This window comes from Aptenodytes patagonicus, chromosome W (assembly GCF_965638725.1).
Source record: "Aptenodytes patagonicus chromosome W, bAptPat1.pri.cur, whole genome shotgun sequence".
Lineage (NCBI taxonomy): Eukaryota > Metazoa > Chordata > Aves > Sphenisciformes > Spheniscidae > Aptenodytes > Aptenodytes patagonicus.
In genome coordinates, this window is record NC_134981.1 from 39,393,210 (window position 1) to 39,414,552 (window position 21,343).

General features: G+C 40.5%; 1 protein-coding gene across 1 annotated transcript in view; it reads right to left on the minus strand.

Annotated features, from left to right (window-relative positions):
* Positions 1–884: 884 nt before the first annotated feature.
* Positions 885–21,343, minus strand: part of LOC143172020 (geranylgeranyl transferase type-1 subunit beta-like) — a 68,500-nt gene continuing 48,041 nt past the window's right edge. The window contains 7 exon segments of the mRNA XM_076361235.1: positions 885–1,457; positions 1,460–1,591; positions 5,875–5,983; positions 6,257–6,441; positions 13,585–13,630; positions 15,473–15,605; positions 18,297–18,448. Of these exon segments, the coding sequence (XP_076217350.1) occupies positions 1,411–1,457; positions 1,460–1,591; positions 5,875–5,983; positions 6,257–6,441; positions 13,585–13,630; positions 15,473–15,605; positions 18,297–18,448 (804 nt within the window). The 3' untranslated portion in view covers positions 885–1,410.

The following is a 21,343-nucleotide window of genomic DNA, read 5'->3' on the forward strand; positions in this document are numbered from 1 at the left end:
ACGCACCCCCTCACTCCCAAAGGCCAGTAGGCTGGGGGTGGGCAAGAGGTTGGGAGGGGACATAGCCAGGACAGCTGATCCCAACTGACCAAAGGGATATTCCATACCATATGATGTCGTGCTCAGCAATAAAAGCTGAGAGAAAGGAGGAGCTGGGGGGGGGCATTCGTGGTTAAGGCATTTGTCTTCTGGAGCAGTTGCTACACATACTGAAGCCCTACTTCCCAGGATTGCCTGCTGATGGCAAGTAGAGAATAAATCTCCTTCTTCTTGCTTTGCTTCTGTGTATGGCCTTTGCTTCTTTTTCATTAAACTGCCTTTATCTCGACCCACAAGTTTTTAATCTTATTTTCTCCCCTGTCCCACTGAGGAGGGGGAGTGAGAGAGCGGCTTGGTGGGCACCTGGTGGTCAGCCAAGGTCAACCCACCACAGCAGCATTTCAAGCACACAAAGTAAGGCACTACTACTAAATAAGCCGAGAATGTTCATCATCTCTCTCTGAGTAAACCGCTACCAACTTATCTTAAAGCCCAATGTTTCATTCTTTACACAGAAGCATTAAGAAACTCAGAATTCTTTCACACTAAAAGAGAAAAATATAAAAAAAAATCAAAGTACAGTTGTATAATTTTAATGTATTGCAAAGGCTTGACTTCAGAAACAGGTTCTAATGCTTCTCTCACACACAGCTATTCTGTGCTGAATATCTCTTAATGCTATACATCAATACACTGCACCCTCATTAATATCCCATGAAGAGAATATTTCAGTCCAAAACACTGTGTCTGGCTAATGATTCACTGCATCTGTGTAGAAGCTACTCAGTAGAATTATGAAATCCATTTAGTAAGGCCACACAACTTTAAAAGTCCAGTATATTGAATAAAATAATTTTATTTGTATCTACTTTAAAAAAAACAAACAAAGTTTATGGAATCTGAAAGTAGATGATAAAAGGTAACTTTTAACTGAGCCTTAATATGGGAGATTCTTTACCCCAAAATATGTCAAACATTAAGGTCATAAAGAACTTCAAGGTTCTGTGCTATACTGTATGATATGTAAACAGATTTTGACAATACTTTCCCATTATATATTTTGACACAGTATGTACGAATTTTAAAAATAAAAATTAAAAATTAAATTCAACTGCCTCAAGGTAATTACTTAGAAGTAAAGCCATTTGAAGATCTATTTACCATCTGTGGTGAAAAACTTCTATATATCCAAAATATTTCGCTTTTCCCCAGTGCAGAATAACTGTCTGGAGGCAATTACCTATCAAAATGATGCCAGCAACACAGATCTGATTGTATGACTTCAGCACTTAAAAGAGCACGCTGGTTATACATGGCTTTTAACCTTAGGCTACAATTATGCTATCAGAACTAAAATCAAGTCTAAATCATTCATGTAGAGATGTGTGTGTCATCTGAACACTGTTTAGAGTCCTTGTTTTCCAGATCTGATGGAGGTGGTGAAGGTGCTCTGAGGTTCTTGTGCTTATATTCAGGGCAGGATGAACTTTGCAAATACCAGTTTCTCCAATTAACGACAAGCCACAAATCCCAAAGTAGGCATGTAAAGCATCTGAAAGCAGGATGGAAAATTAAAAAGAAAATTATGTTTCTGTCAGGCTGTAACAGCCAACTGTTCCTGGATTCCCAAACCCCTGAATAATTACAACCAAGGAAAACAAACAGATGCTACATTTTAAACTTAGGATTTGAAACAAGAAAAGAATTTCTGCCCAAACCCTCCAGCATGAAATGATGGTGTGCAATCTCTAAGACTAGAGTCTGTTTTATTTTATGACAGTTCTTGCCCACTACTTAATTTCTTCTGACTTCTCAGGCCAAACAGCAAAATCATTTGAGGAGCTGTAAATACATTTCCTTCAACAGAGTAAATCTTCCCCCCCCGCAACGTGAAGGAACTTTTTTTGCAAATGAAAAGTCAGGTGGATAGCTGGCTACTTAGTGGACAGCTGACTATTGAAACACCAAAATTAGCACCAGTAGCCAAACAGCAAGATTTAGAAGTATGAAAAAAATCATTACTTTCCCTAATCTGCCCCCTTCCAGAGAAAATACCCGAAGGATATGAATTCATGAAGTAGCTTGATCAGCAGAGATGAGATGCTCTTATTTCCCCATCCCACAGCTCTCCTGCTGCCTATCTTATACCAGCACTAGAGCTTGCTCAACACCCTCCGTGACTTAAAAGTAATTCAGAAAACATGGAAGAAAACTAACCCGAGCAGGAAAAACCGGACAGCTTTCTGACATTTTAGCAAATTAAACTGGTTTGCAGAAATATTCAATATACACCAAATCTAGTGCAAAAAGGGGAAAGGACATGCAGCTGTACTTAAGGAAGCTGGGAGGAAGAGGAGTGAGCCTGCCCCCTCTGGACAACAATAATCCATTAGGTTGGATTATCTGCTCAAGAAATCACAGCCTAAAGACGGAAAGAGGATGTGACCTTAATGTGTCCCTTCCAAATTCTCAACACTTGGTAATCTTTTGGAGGTATCACTAATTTCACGTCTGACTAAAATGATATTACAAGAAGTTGTATGGCTAGAGTCTCGCTAGCCAGATACCTTCTCTGAAAGATGGCTTCTGCTTATCAGCATTAACATGCAGACAAAAGCACATTTGGTAGATATAGCCCCTATTGACCTTGCAGAAAGTGTCAGGCAAGGAAAGCTCAACTTCAGGAAATATAGTATATTAACTCCTGTGGAAAGCTGCATTGATACTCACTAAAATCCATATACAAACCTAATTACCTATATAGGGATATTTGGTGAGTTTAACCATTAAGTTCTACACGTGCAAATCCATATCAACTTAATACACAACTCCATTGTAGCCATAACACACCTATGCAGCCTGTGTACTCCTCTCTTTAAAGCTATAAAAAATGCAAGGCTTTTCAAGGCTGAAAAACATAGGTCCGAATGTTTTGCTTCATGAGCAACTCACAAATACATGGCAGTACACAATCTCACAACTACTGAGCAGCTGTCTTAAACAAAAATACAAGGTGGATTTATACTTATACTAGTGCAAATCTCACTTCAGTGTTTTACATTTAGTAAATGTGCACACTCATTTTCATCCTCTCCCTCTCTTTTTATCATGTTAGATCTTTTAATCTTTCCTTTGCATCACCTGTAATTCACGTTTCCAATTCTTTTGTATTGTATATCATTTAAAGATATCAAGTGAGATGCATCAGCAGTACATCTAGTAGTTTAAGATAAATTTATTTAAATTTATTTAAATCTTATCATGATTTATGCTCAAATCTAGAAAAAAATGAATGACTTACTTAGGTATGTGTTCTAACAAAATCCCCAGCTCTGTAGAACCCTAATGTTTGGGGTTTTAATATTTGTAATAAGTAGCATTAACATAAGATAGCAGATCTAACTGCTTTTTTTCAGGAAACTTCTGATAGCCTTTCCTGCGTTTGACAACCCTATGAGGATGCTTACCTGTAGAGACTACTAAAAACTAAACAATAGCCTTTTCGCGATTCACTTTGGTATGGTCATGATTTCAGAGGATTACTAGCATTTAAAAGGCCTTTGACTTTTCAGATTGATTTTCAAAGGCAAGAAATAGTTTTCTAAGATCACTGCTCGACAAGCACACTGGTCCAAACTCTCACTATTTTAAATCAAGAAACACTGCTACCTCTAAAACTAACAACGTATTAACATCTGTTAGCATGGGAACATCAGGACTACAAAATAATATTTTCCTGAATCATCAGCTGTGAAAAGTTACTTGCAATTTTGGTAGTCCATGTAATATTTAAACAGAGCTTTTTGCATAAAGTAGGAGCTACAGAAGTTCAAATTCTGAATCTATTTTAGAAAGCACCTATGAAAAAATTGCATATGCTTATTTTGCAACTTTTTCCTGGCATATTCTGTCACATCCGAGTTTTGCAACAAAACCAAACTGAGGCCACTATTCTCAGCTTTACAAAAGCTAAATGCTTCAAGGAGAATGAATCATTTCTGTCTTTATTCGACCTCAACAAAACTATTAACTCATTTGTGAGATGACCCATACCAGTCTTGTTATCTTCATATTTTGCATTTACACGGAAGTCAAGAGGACTGTGTACATTTAACCATCAGTAGGCTTCTGAAAACAATGGAGCTGCACAGACACTTCAACATTAATAAAGTGGGAAATTGATACTGTGTTCAAAAAGACAGCCTGGCTTTCAGATAGTAGACTGATCTTGTAGGAAGCTCAGCTGTGTATATATGGCATTGAAACTACAGAGCCATAAAAGAAAAAAATGATGCTGCATTTACAGTCATTCTTCAGATTAGAACTGCATTAACTTTTTTACTATTTTTCTTCAAAACATGAACACAGACTTATGTCACCATCTGCCTGAGGAAAGAACGCTGCAATAAACCCACCTATCACAAAAGTATAAACTGAATTGTTTTTTCTGCAAAAATCCTACACCGTTAAAATTCAACAGTACCAAAGGAAACACCAAACAAGTTTTTCCCAGAAGATATGCAATCTTATAAGACGTATTCTATAAATTGTCAAAGCTAGAAAAAATCTGGCATACCAGCAAAACTTCTGTACATTCATAAAGCAACAATATCTAGTTAATCCTTTGTACTCTAGTTCAATCTTCTTGTTCCATTTCTGTGGCCAGCTAGAGCATTCAAGTTAAAAAGTAGCTTACTCTCAAAAGAAAGTTTAAGAGACAGGAAAAGCTTGCTTTATAGGAAACAGTAGTGTATGGGCAGGAACACCATACAAATCAAAGCAAACAGCTTTATTAGTAGTCTTGCCTTCCTCAAATCTTATCTCAAACTATCTTAAAAGACAGGTTGAGGAACTTTTTACACGATTGGGATTTTAAACATACTGTTTTTCTTCCTGACCTCCTAAGTAAACAGTTCATCAAGATAAACAGAAATATTTCCTCGAAGTGATACTGATTGGTCTACATAATGTACACCAAATATAGCTAGTCATCAGGAATCCTAAACTGGTTTTCGGGGGGGGGGGGGGGGGGAAGCATGTCATGAGCACTATATTATCAGTGTGGGTCCACTCTGACAAATTGTCAACTGTTCTTCAAAATGAAATGATGCCGTGCTGAAATATCTCTGTGCAGATTCAGAACAGTCTCCTCCTTTATTATAACTATGTTTTTATCTTGTTTGGTGAGTTTATGGACTGTTTATCTTCTCTGTACAAAATGCCACTGAACATTACTACTGGCACAAAGTTTGTTTTCATATCTTTACAGTATCTCCTTTGAATTCTAGCATCTTTTCAAATTATCAGTTTCCACTTCCAAAATGCAACCAATAACTATTTCAGATATACTATGTATAATTTATATGTGTAATTACAATCTGTAAATCATAATATGTAACTATCTAAACTTTGAGTTGAGTATTTTTAAATACATCAAAGATTTCTGAATAAGCTCAAAGGATTCATTTCTTAAGGAAATAAACATTCTGAAATATTTTACTCAGACCCTTTACAAAGATACCCACTGCACAGTATGATTTTTAATTAGAATGGTTAAACACATATGGAAAAGCTTGTCCAGCTCTAAACAGACAGTGATACTGTTTTGGTGACAGTCTAAACAACAGCAGCTCACTTGCTCTGATGCTGAACAAGGAAAAACTATCCCTTTCCCTCTGAATCATGAAAATCTCATATTTTAAGGTTTATTTTTTTCCATTATTTGAAGGAGACTGGGGGAAAAAAAACCCTCTCTTACACCTCTCAGATGTTTGACTGCTGGAATATATTTGTAGCTTAAAAGACACTCACCATAATTTTGAGAAGTAAATTTACCTGGATGGCTATCTGGCCACTTGGCAAATCCACCAACAAGACGATCTTGAGTTGACAGGATGTAATTTCGGTTTCTCTCAAAATTTGTGTATTGGAATATGTTCAAGAGCTGAAAAGAAGTTAGAATGTTACAGCAATATACTAAACTTGAGTACATTTTAAAATATTAAAATATAATGTCTATTTACATAGATAAGTAGTGCAATATAGCACTAATCTGTTAAACCTCTTTATCCTGCATTTTTTCAAGATGAAAAACCTTTATAGTGATCTTTGCATATTCTTGTACTTGCACCAAATATGTAATTCTTCCAGGTAAAACAAGATGGTTAAAGAAATCAGAACAAGTCAATAACTATCCTGTAGGTTTTCTGTATACTACCTTCAAAGTTGCTCCCACCCAAAAGGAATAGCAGGTGTCTACAGGTTTGTTGGGTCGTCCATGGTAGCCATTCTGTTGTCTCATTATACACCACCTTCTTATCCTGTTCAGTTCTTTTTCTGAAAAAACTTCCTCCAGTTTACCCATCAAACACAGCGATGCAATACCACAAAATGTAGAGCCACCTATGAGGAAACAGATGTTTATGCAATGTTTTAAGATACTCAGATATTCACTGAAGCCTGTATGATCTCGATCAGAATTTTAACTAGGGTAATATCAATTAAACCAATGGATTTCTAAAAAGAGTACAACAGGAATGAGTAAATGGTAATGCAACAGAAGACATTTCTTGATATGTTACTTGCACAAGAAAGCTAATGGGAAACCAGCAATCAGACTATCAGACTGAAGCAGAGATGCCAAAGGCAGTCACAGCACAACTCCCCAGAGAAGAAAAATAAACTGAAGGGTAAGTGTCTGACAAGCAGTAAGCAAAAAAAAACCAACAAAAAAACCACAAAACCCAAAAGACATGGTTAATGCTATGAAAAAACTGGAGGATTCCCATGGTTGTAGCAAAGACACAAATTATGCTTCTAAGGATTTTTTTTTACTGTCAAGGAAACTGCAAGGTAAAATTTGAAATTAGAAGAGAAACTCATATTCTTTGTCTGGGTATCATTGCCATCACTTTTAAAAATCCATCAAAGCTCATTCTGAGTCTATTACCTGTAATTATATAATTACAGCCTGGAAGTAAGCTGTTGATACAAGACATGGGGACCAAGATCCACTGTTACACTATTATGGCACTAAAAAACCCCATGAAATCTAGGATTATTTTTCATTCTGATGTTGAAATGCAGGAAGGATACCGAAGTAATGATATTTGTTATCGCTAGCATTCTGCAGCAACTTATTTAACTACATTTTAAAATATGTAGGGGTATAATTTAAGTTTTTCAACTTTGCCAGGGGTCTAGGGGCCAGCTGCTGGATGGACTGACTATCTTGATCAACTGGAGATGAGGAACAGCATCAGGTTGTCTGTGCTGTTCATATCTGTGTGAGTGCCGGTATTGTAACAGTATGTGGAAGGAAAGAGAGTCTGTTCCTTTAAGGGTATCTGGTCAAAGGCCTTTTCAAAGCAAAAGGGGATATTAAGAAAAAGGGGGAAGCCATAAACAAGAAAATATACAGAGACACAAACCTGACCAACAAACAATAAGGGAGGCAGTGACCAAACCAGGTCAGTCACACTAATTGGTAAGGATATATGGAGTGTGGGAATATTTATTTCATTAAGATTATCTGATCAAGGACCTTGTCAAATAATGAAAAAGGGGAAGCCATAAACAAAACATAGAGACACAAACCTGACAGGCAAACATAATGGAGACAAAGACAGGAAACAAACCTGGTCAGTCACACTAATTGATGGGCTATCAAGAAACCACAGGCAAACTTGGACTTTGCAACTGATAAGGATGCAAACCTGAGGGTCCAGGATGTTGGAGGGGAGGTCAGTGGAACTGTGCAAACAGATGAGGGAACGTGCAGGGGAAGGGGGAGCAGGGAGGAACAAAATGGGAGTAGCCAGAAAAGGGTATAAAAAGGACTGGTCACATCTAAAACGGCACCGGTCAATACACTTGTCTGGCTGAGTCCTGCACCTGATCACTGCAGTCTGTCCTATCTTCTTATTAAATCCTTTCTTAACTATCTCGCTGCATAAACTCTCTCTGTATCCCATGTGCATGTGTGCTGCAAGGACTAAGTGTCAGCTACTGGGGAGACCCGTGTGAGTGGATTTGGTGCCAGCTACTGGAGGAGTCAGACCAGGGCTGTAGGTGCCCCTGGGCTATGGTGTCAGCTACTGGAGCAGGTGGGGGTCTTGGCCACCAGCCACTGGGGCGGGAATGAGGTGTATCCCAAAAAAGCAGCTACTGGGAGGGACCAGACTTAGTGAGGCAAGTGAGGGGCTCAGTGCCAGCAGCTGGAGCAGGACTGCAGGTCACAGTCCACGTGCCTGGTGCTGGCTGCTGGGGGGGCTGAGTGCCTGGATTTCCCCAAATCTGGTGGTGCATGGGGTGTGCGTATGTATTCATTAGCAAACTTCAAGCTGGACTAGCCGGCAAGTAGGAAGCCCTGGGTCTGGGCAGGGGTATCGGGCAGAGGGACTGTGCTGGTATTCAAGGGGAACTTGCGAATGTGGAGTGCCTGCGGGACAAGTGTGTGAGTACGTGCATGTTTGCTAGCAAGCATCAAGCTGGATGAGCCGGCGAGTAGGGGACCCATGAATCAAGTAAGAGGGCCTGGGCAGTGCTACCAGGGTGTGACCAGTACCCCCTGCTCCTGACACCTGATACAGAAATGTTGCCAGGATATGGTGACATCCGTTACGGAACAGGGAAGCGTAACAGCACATGAGATATTCTGGATGGCAAAACCCCTGTGGACAGGGATGCTTCCTGTGACTGTTCACTCAACTCTTGCTCAGATTTTGGCTAACACACAGCTCATGCTAAGGCCTGATGTATGCTGGGAGCAGCGCCATTAGGTCAAAGGGAGAGCAACAGGTAGGCAGGACACAACGGACAGGAAGAGATAAAGATCATTATGCAGCCATTGCCACCTGCAGCTTGCTGTCTCCTGCAGACAAAATTCTTGCATATTGATTGTCTGGCAGCCTCTTCAGAATCCACTAACTTATGGAAGTGGTAAAGACTAAACTCCCAGACTGAGGTATAAATATATCAGCTTATCCAAAAGGCTTTTGAAGGAGATCCAACAGCAGCCAGTCTGCTAAGGCCTTCATGCTTCCCAGTGTGATACAGGGGACACCTGCACTGTGACGGAGGAGGAAAGGGGACCCTCACTGTTGGCTAGAGTACCGTGACACCGCCTCCATCGTTCTTCTTCCTCCGAGGACTGAGTGAATGACTCGTGTACTTTTTTAAAGTCAGAGTCTAGATTATGATTATTGTATTACGTGCTGATTATTAAGAATTTGACCTGATCTGCAGAGGGCCCAGGTGACTGAAAAGTCTAGGTAATTGAAATTTTAGGTAATAGGAAAGCTATGCTAATTGCTAGAAATTCTGTGTAATGATAAGCTATGCTGATTACTAAAATCATTATATAATAATAAAGCTCTAAATATAACTACAACCCTGTGGCCGATTCTCATTCTACCAAGGATCCTTAAAAGAACCTGCCTGTCCCCGTAGCGTGGGGTGACACAGATGGACAGAGGGGCTGTGCTGGTACTTGGGGAATCCGCAAATGTGCATGTGTTTGTGAATTTAAAGAATGTCGTGTGTGTGCCTTCACTAGTGAACTATCTCTACCAGGTATATTGGTTGTATGTGGCAAGGTCTTGGTAGCAGGGGGGCTGCAGGGGTGGCCTCCGTGAGAAGAGACCAGGGGCCGCCCCTGTGCTGGACAGAATCGGTTCCAGCCAGCTCTGTAACGGACCCACCACTGGTCAAAGCTGAGCCAATCACAGTGAAGCTGGTGGCACCTCTGTGATAACATATTTAAGAAAGGATAAAAAATGCTGCACAGTAGTTGTGAGAGAGGAGGAAGGAAAAAAAAAAAAAAGCATGAGAAACAACCCTGCAGACACTAAGGTCGGTGAAGAAGGAGGGGGAGGAGGTGCTCCAAGTGCCGGAGCAGAGATTCCCCTGCAGCCCGTGGAAAAGACCATGGTGAAGCAGGTTGTCCCCCTGCAGCCAGTGGAAAGGACCATGCCAGAGCAGATGTGGATATGCTCTGAAGGAAGCTGCAGCCTGTGGAGAGCCTGTGCTGGAGCATGCTCCTGGCAGGAACTGCAGCCCGTGGAGGACCCACACTGGAGCAGTCTTATCCTCAAGGACTGCAGCCCATGGGAAGGACCAATGCTGGATCAGGGAAAAGGCGTGAGGAGGAAGGAGCAGCAGAGACAAAGTGATATGAACTGTCCATAACCCCCCACTCCCCATCCCCCCTGAGCCGCTGTGGTGGGATTGGGGGTGGGGGTGGGGAAGAGGAGTCTGGAATGAAGGGGGGAAGTTGTGCCTGGGAAGAAGGAGGGAGGGGGGTGAGGGAAAGCTGTTTTAGTTTTTGTCTTTGTTTCTCACCACCCAGATCTATTTTAATTGGTGTACTGGTTTCAGCAGGGATAGAGTTAATTTCCTTCCTAGTAGCTGGTACAGTGCTGCGTTTTGGATTTGTGACCAAAATGGTGTTGATAACACACCCATGTTTTAATTATTGCTGAGCAGTGCTTACAGAGAGTCAAGGCCGCCTCTGTTTCTCACACTGCCCCCTCGAGCGAGGAGGCTGGAGGTGCACAAGAAGTTGGGAGGGGACACAGCTGGGACAGCTGACCCAAACTGGCCAAAGGGATATTCCATACCATATGACATCATGCTCAGCATATAAAGCTGGGGGAAGAAGAAGGATGACGGGGATGTTCGGAGTTATGGCATTTGTCTTCCCAAGTCACCGTTATGCATGATGGAGCCCTGCTTTCCTGGAGATGGCTGAACATCTGCCTGCCGATGGGAAGTAGTGAATGAATTCCTTGTTTTGCTTTGCTTGCGTGTGCGGCTTTTGCTTTCCCTATTAAACTGTCTTTATCTCAATCCACGAGTTTTCTCACTTTTTCCCTTCCGATTCTCTCCCCCATCCTACCAGAGGGGAGTGAGTGAGCAGCTATGTGGTGCTTAGCTGCCTACCAGGGTTAAACCACAACAATTGGCAAGAAATTAAATGAATCTTCCCTAAGTCAAGTCTGTTTTGCCCATGACAGTAACTGGTAAGTGGGGTGGGTTGACCTTGGCTGGCCGCCAGGTGCCCACCAAGCCGCTCTATCATACCCCCCTCCTCAACAGGACAAGGTGAGGAAATAAGATGAAAAGCTCATGGGTCGAGATAAGGACAGGGAGATCACTCACCAATTACCATCATGGGCAAAACAGACTCGACTTGGGGAAATTAATTTAATTTATTGCCAGTTAAACAGAGTAGGATAGTGAGAAATAAGAACAAATCTAAAAACACCTTCCCCCACCCCTCCCTTCTTCCCAGGCTCAACTTCACTCCCAACTCTTTTACCTCCTCCCCCGCCCCGAGCAGCGCAGGGGAATAGAGAATGGGGGTTACAGTCAGTTCATAACGCTTCGTCTCTCCCACTCCTTCCTCCTCACGCTCTTCCCCTACTCCCCCTGCGTGGGGTCCCTCCCACGGGATACAGTCCTTCACAAACTTCTCCAACATGGGTCCTTTCCACAGGGTGTAGTCCTTCAGGAACGGACTGCTCCAGCATGGGTCCCCTGCGGGGTCACAGGTCCTGCCAGAAAACCTGCTCTGGCGTGGGCTCCGCCCCACAGGCTGCAGTTCCTGCCAGGAGCCTGCTCCAGCATGGGGTCTCCACAGGATGCAGCTTCCTTCAGGGCACATCTACCTGCTCCGGCATGGTGTCCTCCATGGGCTGCAGGGGAATCTCTGCTCCGGCACTTGGAGCACCTCCTCCCCCTCCTTCTCCACTGACCTTGGTGTCTGCAGGGTTGTCTTTCTCACATTTTCTCACTCCTCTCTCCCAGCTGCTGTTGTGAAGCATTTTTTTACCCTTTCTTAAATATGTTATCACAGAGATGCTACCAACATTGCTGATTGGCTCAGCTTTGGGCAGCAGCGGGTCTGTCTTGGAGCTGGCTGGAACTGGCTTTGTCCAACATGGGGACAGCTCCTGATGTCTTCTCACAGAAGCCACCCCTGCAGCCCCCCTGCTACCAAAACCTTGCAATGTGAACCCAATACAGTAAGTTATCTCCCTGCCTTATCTTGACCCATGAGCTTTTCCATCTTATTTTCCTCCCCCTGTCCTGCTGAGGAGCGGGAGGGAGAGAGCGGTTGGGTGGGGGTCTGACAGCCAGCCAAGGTCAACCCACCACACCAGCCAAAGAGGAGGAAGGGGACTTGGCTGCCTACGCTTATGTTTATGTGTGTCTTGTATGTAGGTGCTGTTGAAGGCAGCACCTTGTCTGTGGCAGTCTGTGTAGCTGGCCATGTCAGTGTCCTCTGTGTGTGTGTCTCTGGGATACGTGCTCAGCTTTGCTACTGGTTGAACTTGCAAACAGGAAAGCGGCAGCTGTGTCCCTCAGCCTGGGCAGAGACCCCGGGTCCCTGGGCTGGACTTCAGCAACCAGGCAGGCAGGAGTCCTGGGCCAGAGCTGCTGGCGGAGGTGACTGCTCCTAACATCCCTTAACAATCAACACTGCATGTGTAGGGCATTCTAAACACTGAATATTGTTTAGAACTACACAATATATAAACTGACCATATCCTATAGTAACTTAGGCCTGAAAGTATGGCTATACCACAGGGCAGAATAGTAACATATTAGCTAACATTAAACAGGTTAGCTCAGGCATTAAAAGCAATACAAGTGTGATAGTATAAAATTTTGTTCATACTCTTCATTCCAATATGCAGGCTTATATCATCAATGAACAGCGTATGATTCAGACTGACTTTAAAACTATGAAAAAGAACATTTGAAGAAAACTATGTTCCTAACCAGTATATAGTGGTCTGCCAGAAAGCTTCCTGTGATGTACATTAACTGGACTGAGAACACTTCTTCATCTTTTTTACAGAGAAGATGTGTGTGTGTCCTGTGTGTGCGCGTCTCTTGGATAGGTGCTCAACTTTGCTACTGGTTGAACCTGCAAGCAGGAAAGCAGCAGCCCTGTCTCTCAGCCTGGGCAGAGACCCTGGGTCCCTGGGCACACCGGGCTGGGCTGCAGCAACCAGGCAGGAGGAAGTCCTGGGCCGGAGCTACTCGAGGAGGTGACTGCTCCTAAAATCCCTTACCACCTATTTACAAAAATTAACTGCAGCTTCAAGATTTGAGCCCCCAATGGGTGCTGTAATCTAGCAGAGTAAATGTTTCTAGGCTTTACTGATATCTGCTGAAACTGGAAATTATCAAGTGCATTGCACAAGATCTCTTCAGATAAATCCACAGAATACCAATGGTACATGCAGAAATAGGTTGCTCTGTCAGCAAGAGACAAGAACTACAGCCAACACCTTTCAACAAAACATTCACGAGGTAAGAATAACAGAGTTGATATATCAAGAGCCCATCTGGTCCGACATTAAGCTGGAACTAAGAGAAGACGACATCATATTCTGAGGCATGTTTTGGATTTGCTCCTCTTCTTCCCACTTCCTTAGAACCAGAAAAGAAGGAAAAGCATGACATACCCTGCACTTCTTACAGCATTTCTCAATTCGTCTTAAAAATGGGTATAGAACATGTTAACATTCTTACCATGAGATTCCAGTCCAGCTCCTTGTGCCAGGCCATTATCATAAGACTAAAGAAAAAATCCACAAACCAGTTACTTTAGAGTGAAATCACTTTTACAGACATTACAATTTATCAGTTTATTAGCAAAATTATTATCAGACCATTCCACCATTTTAATCTAGTTAAATTCTGAACCTACGTCTCAAAAAGCTCTTGGCACAAATCAGTGTTGCTTCAATACAGGCAGTTTTTATGACTTTTTTCTTCAATCAAAGAGCATGGAGTTCATTTCAGTTGTGATATATGTTAAAAGTCTGGAATTAGATAAACATTTCTTTGCCAAAAAGGGAAAACATGCAGTTGTCCTGGTTTCGGCTGGGATAGAGTTAATTTCCTTCCTAGTAGCTGGTACAGTGCTGTGTTTTGGATTTAGGATGAGAATAATGTTGATAACACACCGATGTTTTAGTTGTTGCTGAGCAGTGCTTACACTAGTCAAGGACTTTTCAACTTCTCGTACTGCCCTGCCAGCGAGTAGGCTGGGGGTGCACAAGAAGTTGGGAGGGGACACAGCCAGGACAGCTGATCCAAACTGGCCAAAGGGATATTCCATACCATATGACATCATGCTGAACAAAAAAACTGGGGGGGAGTTGGCTGGGGGGGGGGTGGGGGGGTGGTGAGGGCGCGGCCGCTGCTCGGGAACTGGCTGGGCATTGGTCAGCAGGTGGTGAGCAATTGCATTGTGCATCACTTGTTTTGTAATTCTTTTATCATTATTATTATTTTCCCTTCCCTTTCTGTCCTATTAAGTTGTCTTTATCTCAACCCACGAGTTTTACCTTTTTTCTGGTTCTCTCCCCCATCCCACTGGGGGGAGTGAGCGAACGGCTGTGTGGTGTTTAGCTGCCTGCCGGGTATCCACAACAGCAGTGTAGATAACCACTGAAAAAGCCCTGCAATTTTTGGGCCTTTCTAAAAAGGGAAAATGGATACATAATTCCAAACAAAATTGAAGTACATAAATGAAATCTGTCTCTAACCCTAAAGATGGTTAATGTACATGAAGGCATAATGTAGGGTACTACTGTATGTACAATGCTGAAGCACAAGAAATGCTTTAGTATGGAGCAAGAGCATTAGCCTTTCAAAAACTGAAGACTGGCAGGGCGAGGGGGGGGGGGGGGGCAGAAGCAACAACATACTAAGCATACTATTTGGCATTGAACTTTACCTGCCCTATAAAATAACTGCTGTTAAAAATTATTTTTAAAATGCTGGAAAAAAATGCTTTGTAAAGTGAAATAAAAAGGAGGAGCTTCACTGACAAACAAAGCATTAAAAGTATTCTGAGAACACTTCTTCATCTTTTTTACAGAGAAGATGTAATAAAGATGTAATTACAGAGAAGATGTACATCCTTACTGTACTGTAAGGGGATGTACTGGACTGGGAACATTTAATAAGCTTGACTTGATTTCAAAAATTAGTTTTTCCATTGATTCTGTATATGATTTAAAAAAGCAGGACTAGAGCTCATTGACATTTGAGGATTTCAGTGATGCAATGTTTTACTTATGCATTTTTTAAAGTTATAGGAACTTCAGGCCTCAATTTTTAAAAACTTGCTTTCAATTTTAAATCAAATTTTAAAGAAAAAAGATCAGATTTAATTTAACTTGCAGCAAACATACGCAACCAATAGTTACTTTGCTAGTACAAACATTACAATGAAAATATAAATACAAAAAGGAATGTACTTTTCATTTTCAACTCATTGAAGTAGGAATAGAAAAGAAACAAATTACTGTAATATTTCTATTTGGATGGATAGATTTTTAGTCGTAGTAAAGAACTAAAGCTATTAACTTGAAAATGCATTGAGAAATAACACTTTGGGAATACTCACCATACTTCTTCTAATGTAGTCTACTGCTTTTTTTGTATCCATGCCTGACCAGTTATCAAGCATGTAGCAGATGCAGGAAGCACAGTACACAAACCTCATATCATTCTCACTTCCTTCCAGCACAGCACAGAAACTGAAAGAAAGGTTTCTTTCATTATACGTTTTATAGCCTGTTACATTAGAAAATACGAAAAGCATTTTAGGAATTGCATTATTTTTCCTTTTAAAATAAGTTAGTTACTTCTATTTATAGTATTCACATGAATGTAACCCAAACCTACATTAGATTTTCTTTTCAGAAGATGTGATTCTAACCAAGCTAAGCAAAATGAATAGAACTATTAGCATTTAGGGGCTTGGATAACCTTATTTCCAGTAATGTCATGACAGTGGTCTTTATTTATCCAAATATGTTAATGTTTACGTTCTTTCACATATCACTGTATACACTGATGTATGAGTTACCATTGTAGAATCTACTATTCTGAGTAGAATTCTTTTCCTCCCTAGAAATCTTCATAGCTCACACAGCTTTCCTGTCCAACTTTAGGATCAGATTCCCATGTATGTATAAATGTAATTGTTATCATTACAATTTCTAATATAAATGGTGAAAATTACTTGCAATCATTTTTTTTTTGTTTCTAATGGTTAGATTCTTTCCAAACTCTGAAAAGATTTTAAAGTTGTTATATCTAGGCTATCTAGATACAATCTGGTGTTCTCTCAGAGACCCTTAAAAAGATGACTGATGCTGTGATTTGCTTCCTGATAAGCCTCCATTTGGTTCAAAGAGCTAGTTAGAATATTTTTTACATAGGACAGTCTTTCAAGCGCCACTGTGACACTCCCCCTTTGACCCTGGGATTCAGACATGTACTCCATCTTGTTGCGTACAAAAGCCTCCAACACCTACTGGGAGATAGTTTCATCTCTCCTAACCTCAAGGTTGCCAGCTCCTGCTCTCGGCAGCTCAAATGGGGATCCACTCCATTACTCTTTGGATATAGCAAAGGATATTCTTGGGAACCAGGACACTTAAGACGTGCCCATGCTGTGGTTTACAACTTCATCCCATCCTTAGGTAACAAGTGCCTTGTATGTTATCTAGATACTTCAAATTACATTAAGCCAAGGTAAAGTAGAAATGCAAATACACACATTTATTCATGACATTTAAAAAGAGACAATATAATTACATTTTTTTTAGTTAATAAAAGATATGGGTGAAGAAATAAAAACTAAGTCTAGTATACTTATACTAGGGTAACACCAGAAAAGTTTCTCTTTCCCTCATTCAGCTCGCTTGCTGTTTCCATCTGGACAAGATGTTAGGTCAGGTTCCGGCTTTTGTGCATCCTTCCCCTTTGGTGCAGTAAAAGTTGTTTTAATAGGTATGAAAATGTCTGTCGTACTAGAAGTTGACTTCCGCCCAAGTAGCAATTCTACCCCAGAGAGGTGCAAAGCACTCTCCTTTCCCTCTGGTGGCTAGCTGGCACTCTTCAGCAGGGAATACAAAATACAGGATCAAGTATAAGAGGTATCAGTCTGTACATTAAAACCATACATGATACAAACATGTAGAACAGGTTAACTGTGTGCAGTTTATTATTGTAATCAGGCATGATGACAAGCAACCACTTCAAGATGCTAGCGGGTTTGGAGCAACTCATCCCTGACTCCTTCCTCTTGAATAAACTTTAACAACAAAAATGGTACAACATATAATAGGAATGCATACAGCAGTGGTAGAAGCACCCCCACATGCTAGAAGATGCTGCAAATGGAAGTAGACCAACAAATCCATGTATACATACATTAGAATTTAGCCCATTAAGGTCAGTCTGTTGCTCTAAGTAACAGGAAATTGTAGATCATATAGTTCATATTCACTACTTACATTTAGAACATTCTAGAGGGGGGAGGTGTTTGTTTGGTTTTGGTGGTTTTTTTTAAACCTACACATGTAACACTGCATTTTAATAGTTATGCTCCATTTTAAAAAAAGTTTTAATTATAGGAGACTTCTAGGCAATACAAAGCCATTTGACCAAAACAAAGGCTTTTGTAGCTAGTAAATGGGGACAGCAATTTCATTATGAAGTGAAACATAATTTCTTCAGGAATAAGACTTCTATAGTTATGCATTTCTTAAAGTACTCTTTAAAAAATGATATTCAGTAAAATCTAAGTACACAGACAGATCATGCAACCTAGCAGAAGTTTTCATTAGCTACCAGCTCCAGCCTACATAAAAACCAAACAGATGTAGTTCAAAGGGTATATACCATCTTTTAAAAAAATGCATGCAAAAAGGATGAATCTCACAATGAATTTTAATATTATATTCCTATTATAAGTTATAGGTTAATTAATCCTGTATATTAATGGATTAAATCTCTCAAAACTAAATAAAGCTCACCCTCCCACAAAGCAGAGCAAACATCATCGTTTACTAGTGCTCCACCAGGGCCTTGCAAAACCAGAGAATACAAATAGAGAAAAACTCACTTATCTGAAAGATATAAGAAACAAACAAAACAACTATCCCCAAGACACAAGCCAAACCATTAACTTTCTAATAGTATGTTTTTACAGCTGTAAGCAATCATCATTCTCCAGTATGAAAGCAACTCTGGACATAAAGTGTTCTTTGGTCCTGTAAACTAGCATGTTGTTCTATTGCTTATCCCCACCAAAATATTTTCTGACAGAAAGAAAATATTATACAACTATTTTCATAAAAGTGTGTATTATGTTTAATTCTACACTTGGGTTTTCTATTAACCTTCCAGAGAGTTGTAAGATATTTTATATCTTTTACCTTCCATCCTCCAGCTGGAGAGCTCTCAGTCCTGCCAGTAAGGCATCTTTATTTACTCGACTTAAATCATCTCCAAGAATAACCAGACACGAAAGACCTGTGTAAGTCATTGCTATGTGCCCACTATCATAGGGATGAGACATACCAGGACCCTTAAGGGGAAAAAAAAAGAAAGAAAGAAAGAAAGAAAGAAAGAAAGAAAGAAAGAAAGAAAGAAAGAAAGAAAAAAACCCACATCATAAGAACTTATATTACAATCACGTATTCATTTTTTATTATTAAAGAGGTAAGCAAAGTTCATTTCCCTTCACTAATTATGGTTAGACTGAACGCATCCCACTCAACTTTTCTGGATGAAAGTAAATTACTGCACAGCTCTGCTACCCTTGTAAACAGCTCATCAGTAGGAAGCTTTGGAACAGAACTATGCCAACACTGATATTCATGCAAGAGTTCAGCAAAAAGAATCAAATGTGCTGAACCATATCTAAGTTTATCCTGACACACTACTGGGCATTAGTTCTCTGGCAGCTGGGGGAACTCTCTGTTAAATAGCCATACCTCTACAGGTTCCTCCCGCAAAGATTTTAGAACCTAATGATCTACAAGTAGAAAGTACTGTGAGGGATTATTGGCAATCTCTCTGTCAGTTAAAGGGAAAACAAATTAGCCCCTCATCTACTTTCATCTATATTATAAAAAATAATCAGAGTTTAAACAAACTATTTGCATAACAAATAAAGTCAACTAGGAAGCTAAAATGAGAGTTAAATGTTGACTAGTTACATGGTACAAAACACAAAAAGGAGGGAGATTGATACAGCTGTCCTAAAATTATTATTTTTCCTTGTGATATTTTATAGGTACATCCTGGACTGTACCAATGCATGACAACACAAACCACATGTAACAAGATGACTTTGGATACTTAGGATGGTACTTAGGATGGATCAATTTGGAGCAACTGGAAGATGACTTTTTTTTTTCTTTTAAAGAGGATAAAAGAGCTATTTCTGTACTGAGCAGCAAAGACGGACAAGTTTTTAAAGCACATTTTACTAGGATTATGTCAATCGCCATTTTTATTTTGCGATTCATACTAAAAACACATGCAAAAAGCAGTACAAAAACAAGTTAAATGAGATTATGTTATGGATACACAGTATTTTTCAGGCCAAATCATGCTTGTTTCCCAAGCCAGAAAACATTATTTGAAATAAGAAGCTAGGATAAAAATACCTATTGCCCACTGTTCTCACACTAGGGAATCACATTGCGGTAGGCAGGCACAAAACAAGGTGAAAGTGGCTGCAACAGCACTGAAAAAGCTCTAGCTACGCAACAGAGAAGGGGAACAGGGGAGTGCTGAGAGCTGCCCCTCCTCTCCCTCATTTCTGGCCCCAGGGTCTCTGTCAAGAAGCGGGGCAAAAATCTCAGCAGTCATAGCTGGCTCCCACTCCTGTCCCTGAGCCCAGTGCTCCCATCACTCTCTCTTCCCCTGCATGCTCCCTGGTCCCAGACACACTTCCCCATGGGGCACCCCATAGATGGAGGACAACTGCATACTCAAATGGGTTGGAGAACTATTGCAGTCGTGAAACAAGTTTTTCTTGGGTGGATGACAGGCTCTAATCTCTGAAGGAACAACTTGGCCTATCATACCATAATTTTATTATAAGCAGCTTAACCCTTGTGATGTATCAACACATTTGAAATGTAGATTTTCACTCTAAAAAACCATATATATATATATAGAGAGAGAGAGAGAGAGAGTGATACAAACTTGCTCTGTCACAGAAAAGTATTCAGTTTCATGTAATCAATTAATTTACTTTTAAACAAAGCGAGTCTCTCCTGAAAATCCAATTCTGGCTCTAAAAGGATTCTCAGCGTCCCAGCTCAGTAGCTAAAACTTCTTCTCACATATTTTGTCAAATGAAATACACGACACACATTAGCAGATCAAAAAAATCTGGAAAGGTTCTTCGACATTTAGTACCAACTGCCTACAAAAAGTCACAGTAGGTCAATCAGCAACTATGAAGAAAACTAAGTTTCCAAACAGAGAATCATAGAATGGTTTGGGTCAGAAGGGACCTTTAAAGATCATCCAGGTCCAACCTAGATGATCACTAGATCAGGTTGCTCAAAGCCCCATCCAACCTGACCTTGAACACTTCCAAGAATGGGGCGTCCACAACTTCTCTGGGCAACCTGTTCCAGTGTCTCACCACCCTCATTGTAAAAAATGTCTTCCTTATGTCCAATCTAAATCTACCCTCTGTCAATTTAAAACCGTTGCTCCTTGTCCTGTCGCTACAGGCTCTGGTAAAAAGTCTTTCTCCATCTTCCTTATAAGCCCCCTTTAAGTATCGAAAGGCCACAATAAGGTCTTTTCCTTTCTTCTGCTTTTTGCTTCTGAGCTTCTTCACGACAAAGACTTTTTCTTGAGCATTTTTTCTGAATTCTCTTTCTCCTTGAAGATTTCTTCTTTTTCTTGATGCTCTGGGGACCCCCAGAGCTGGATGCAGTACTCCAGGTGGGGTCTCACAAGAGCGGAGTAGATATAGTGAAACAGTTCAATTTTAATTTTGAAAATTCTATTTCCAGAGGAAGATTATATTTACTAAGCAAATGAGAATTACGCTAAGGAAATTCAGGCTTGAGTTTTTAAAACCATGGTTACAGAAATTCTATCCAAAGGTCTTAACTACTACGAAGGTGCTTGGATATTCAATAAATTTTCTAAGGCATCTGTAAATCTCAAAAGAATATTCCCCTTTAAGTGGCAATTTTTCACACCGTGTCAACACAAAGTAACTGAAAATTCCTGCTTTCTTTAAATTATACTTTTCTATATACACACACATCCATATTGTCTGCAAAGCTTTGGTAGCCTATAAACATATTAAAATAACTGGGTCTTTATTTTTTGTGTGAATGCAGGTATTTCTTTTACACTATCATTCGCTGCAATAAAAACAGATTGCAGAAGTGTTATAAGCACATATACTGTATGCTCATGATACAAAATAACAGCCCCCCAA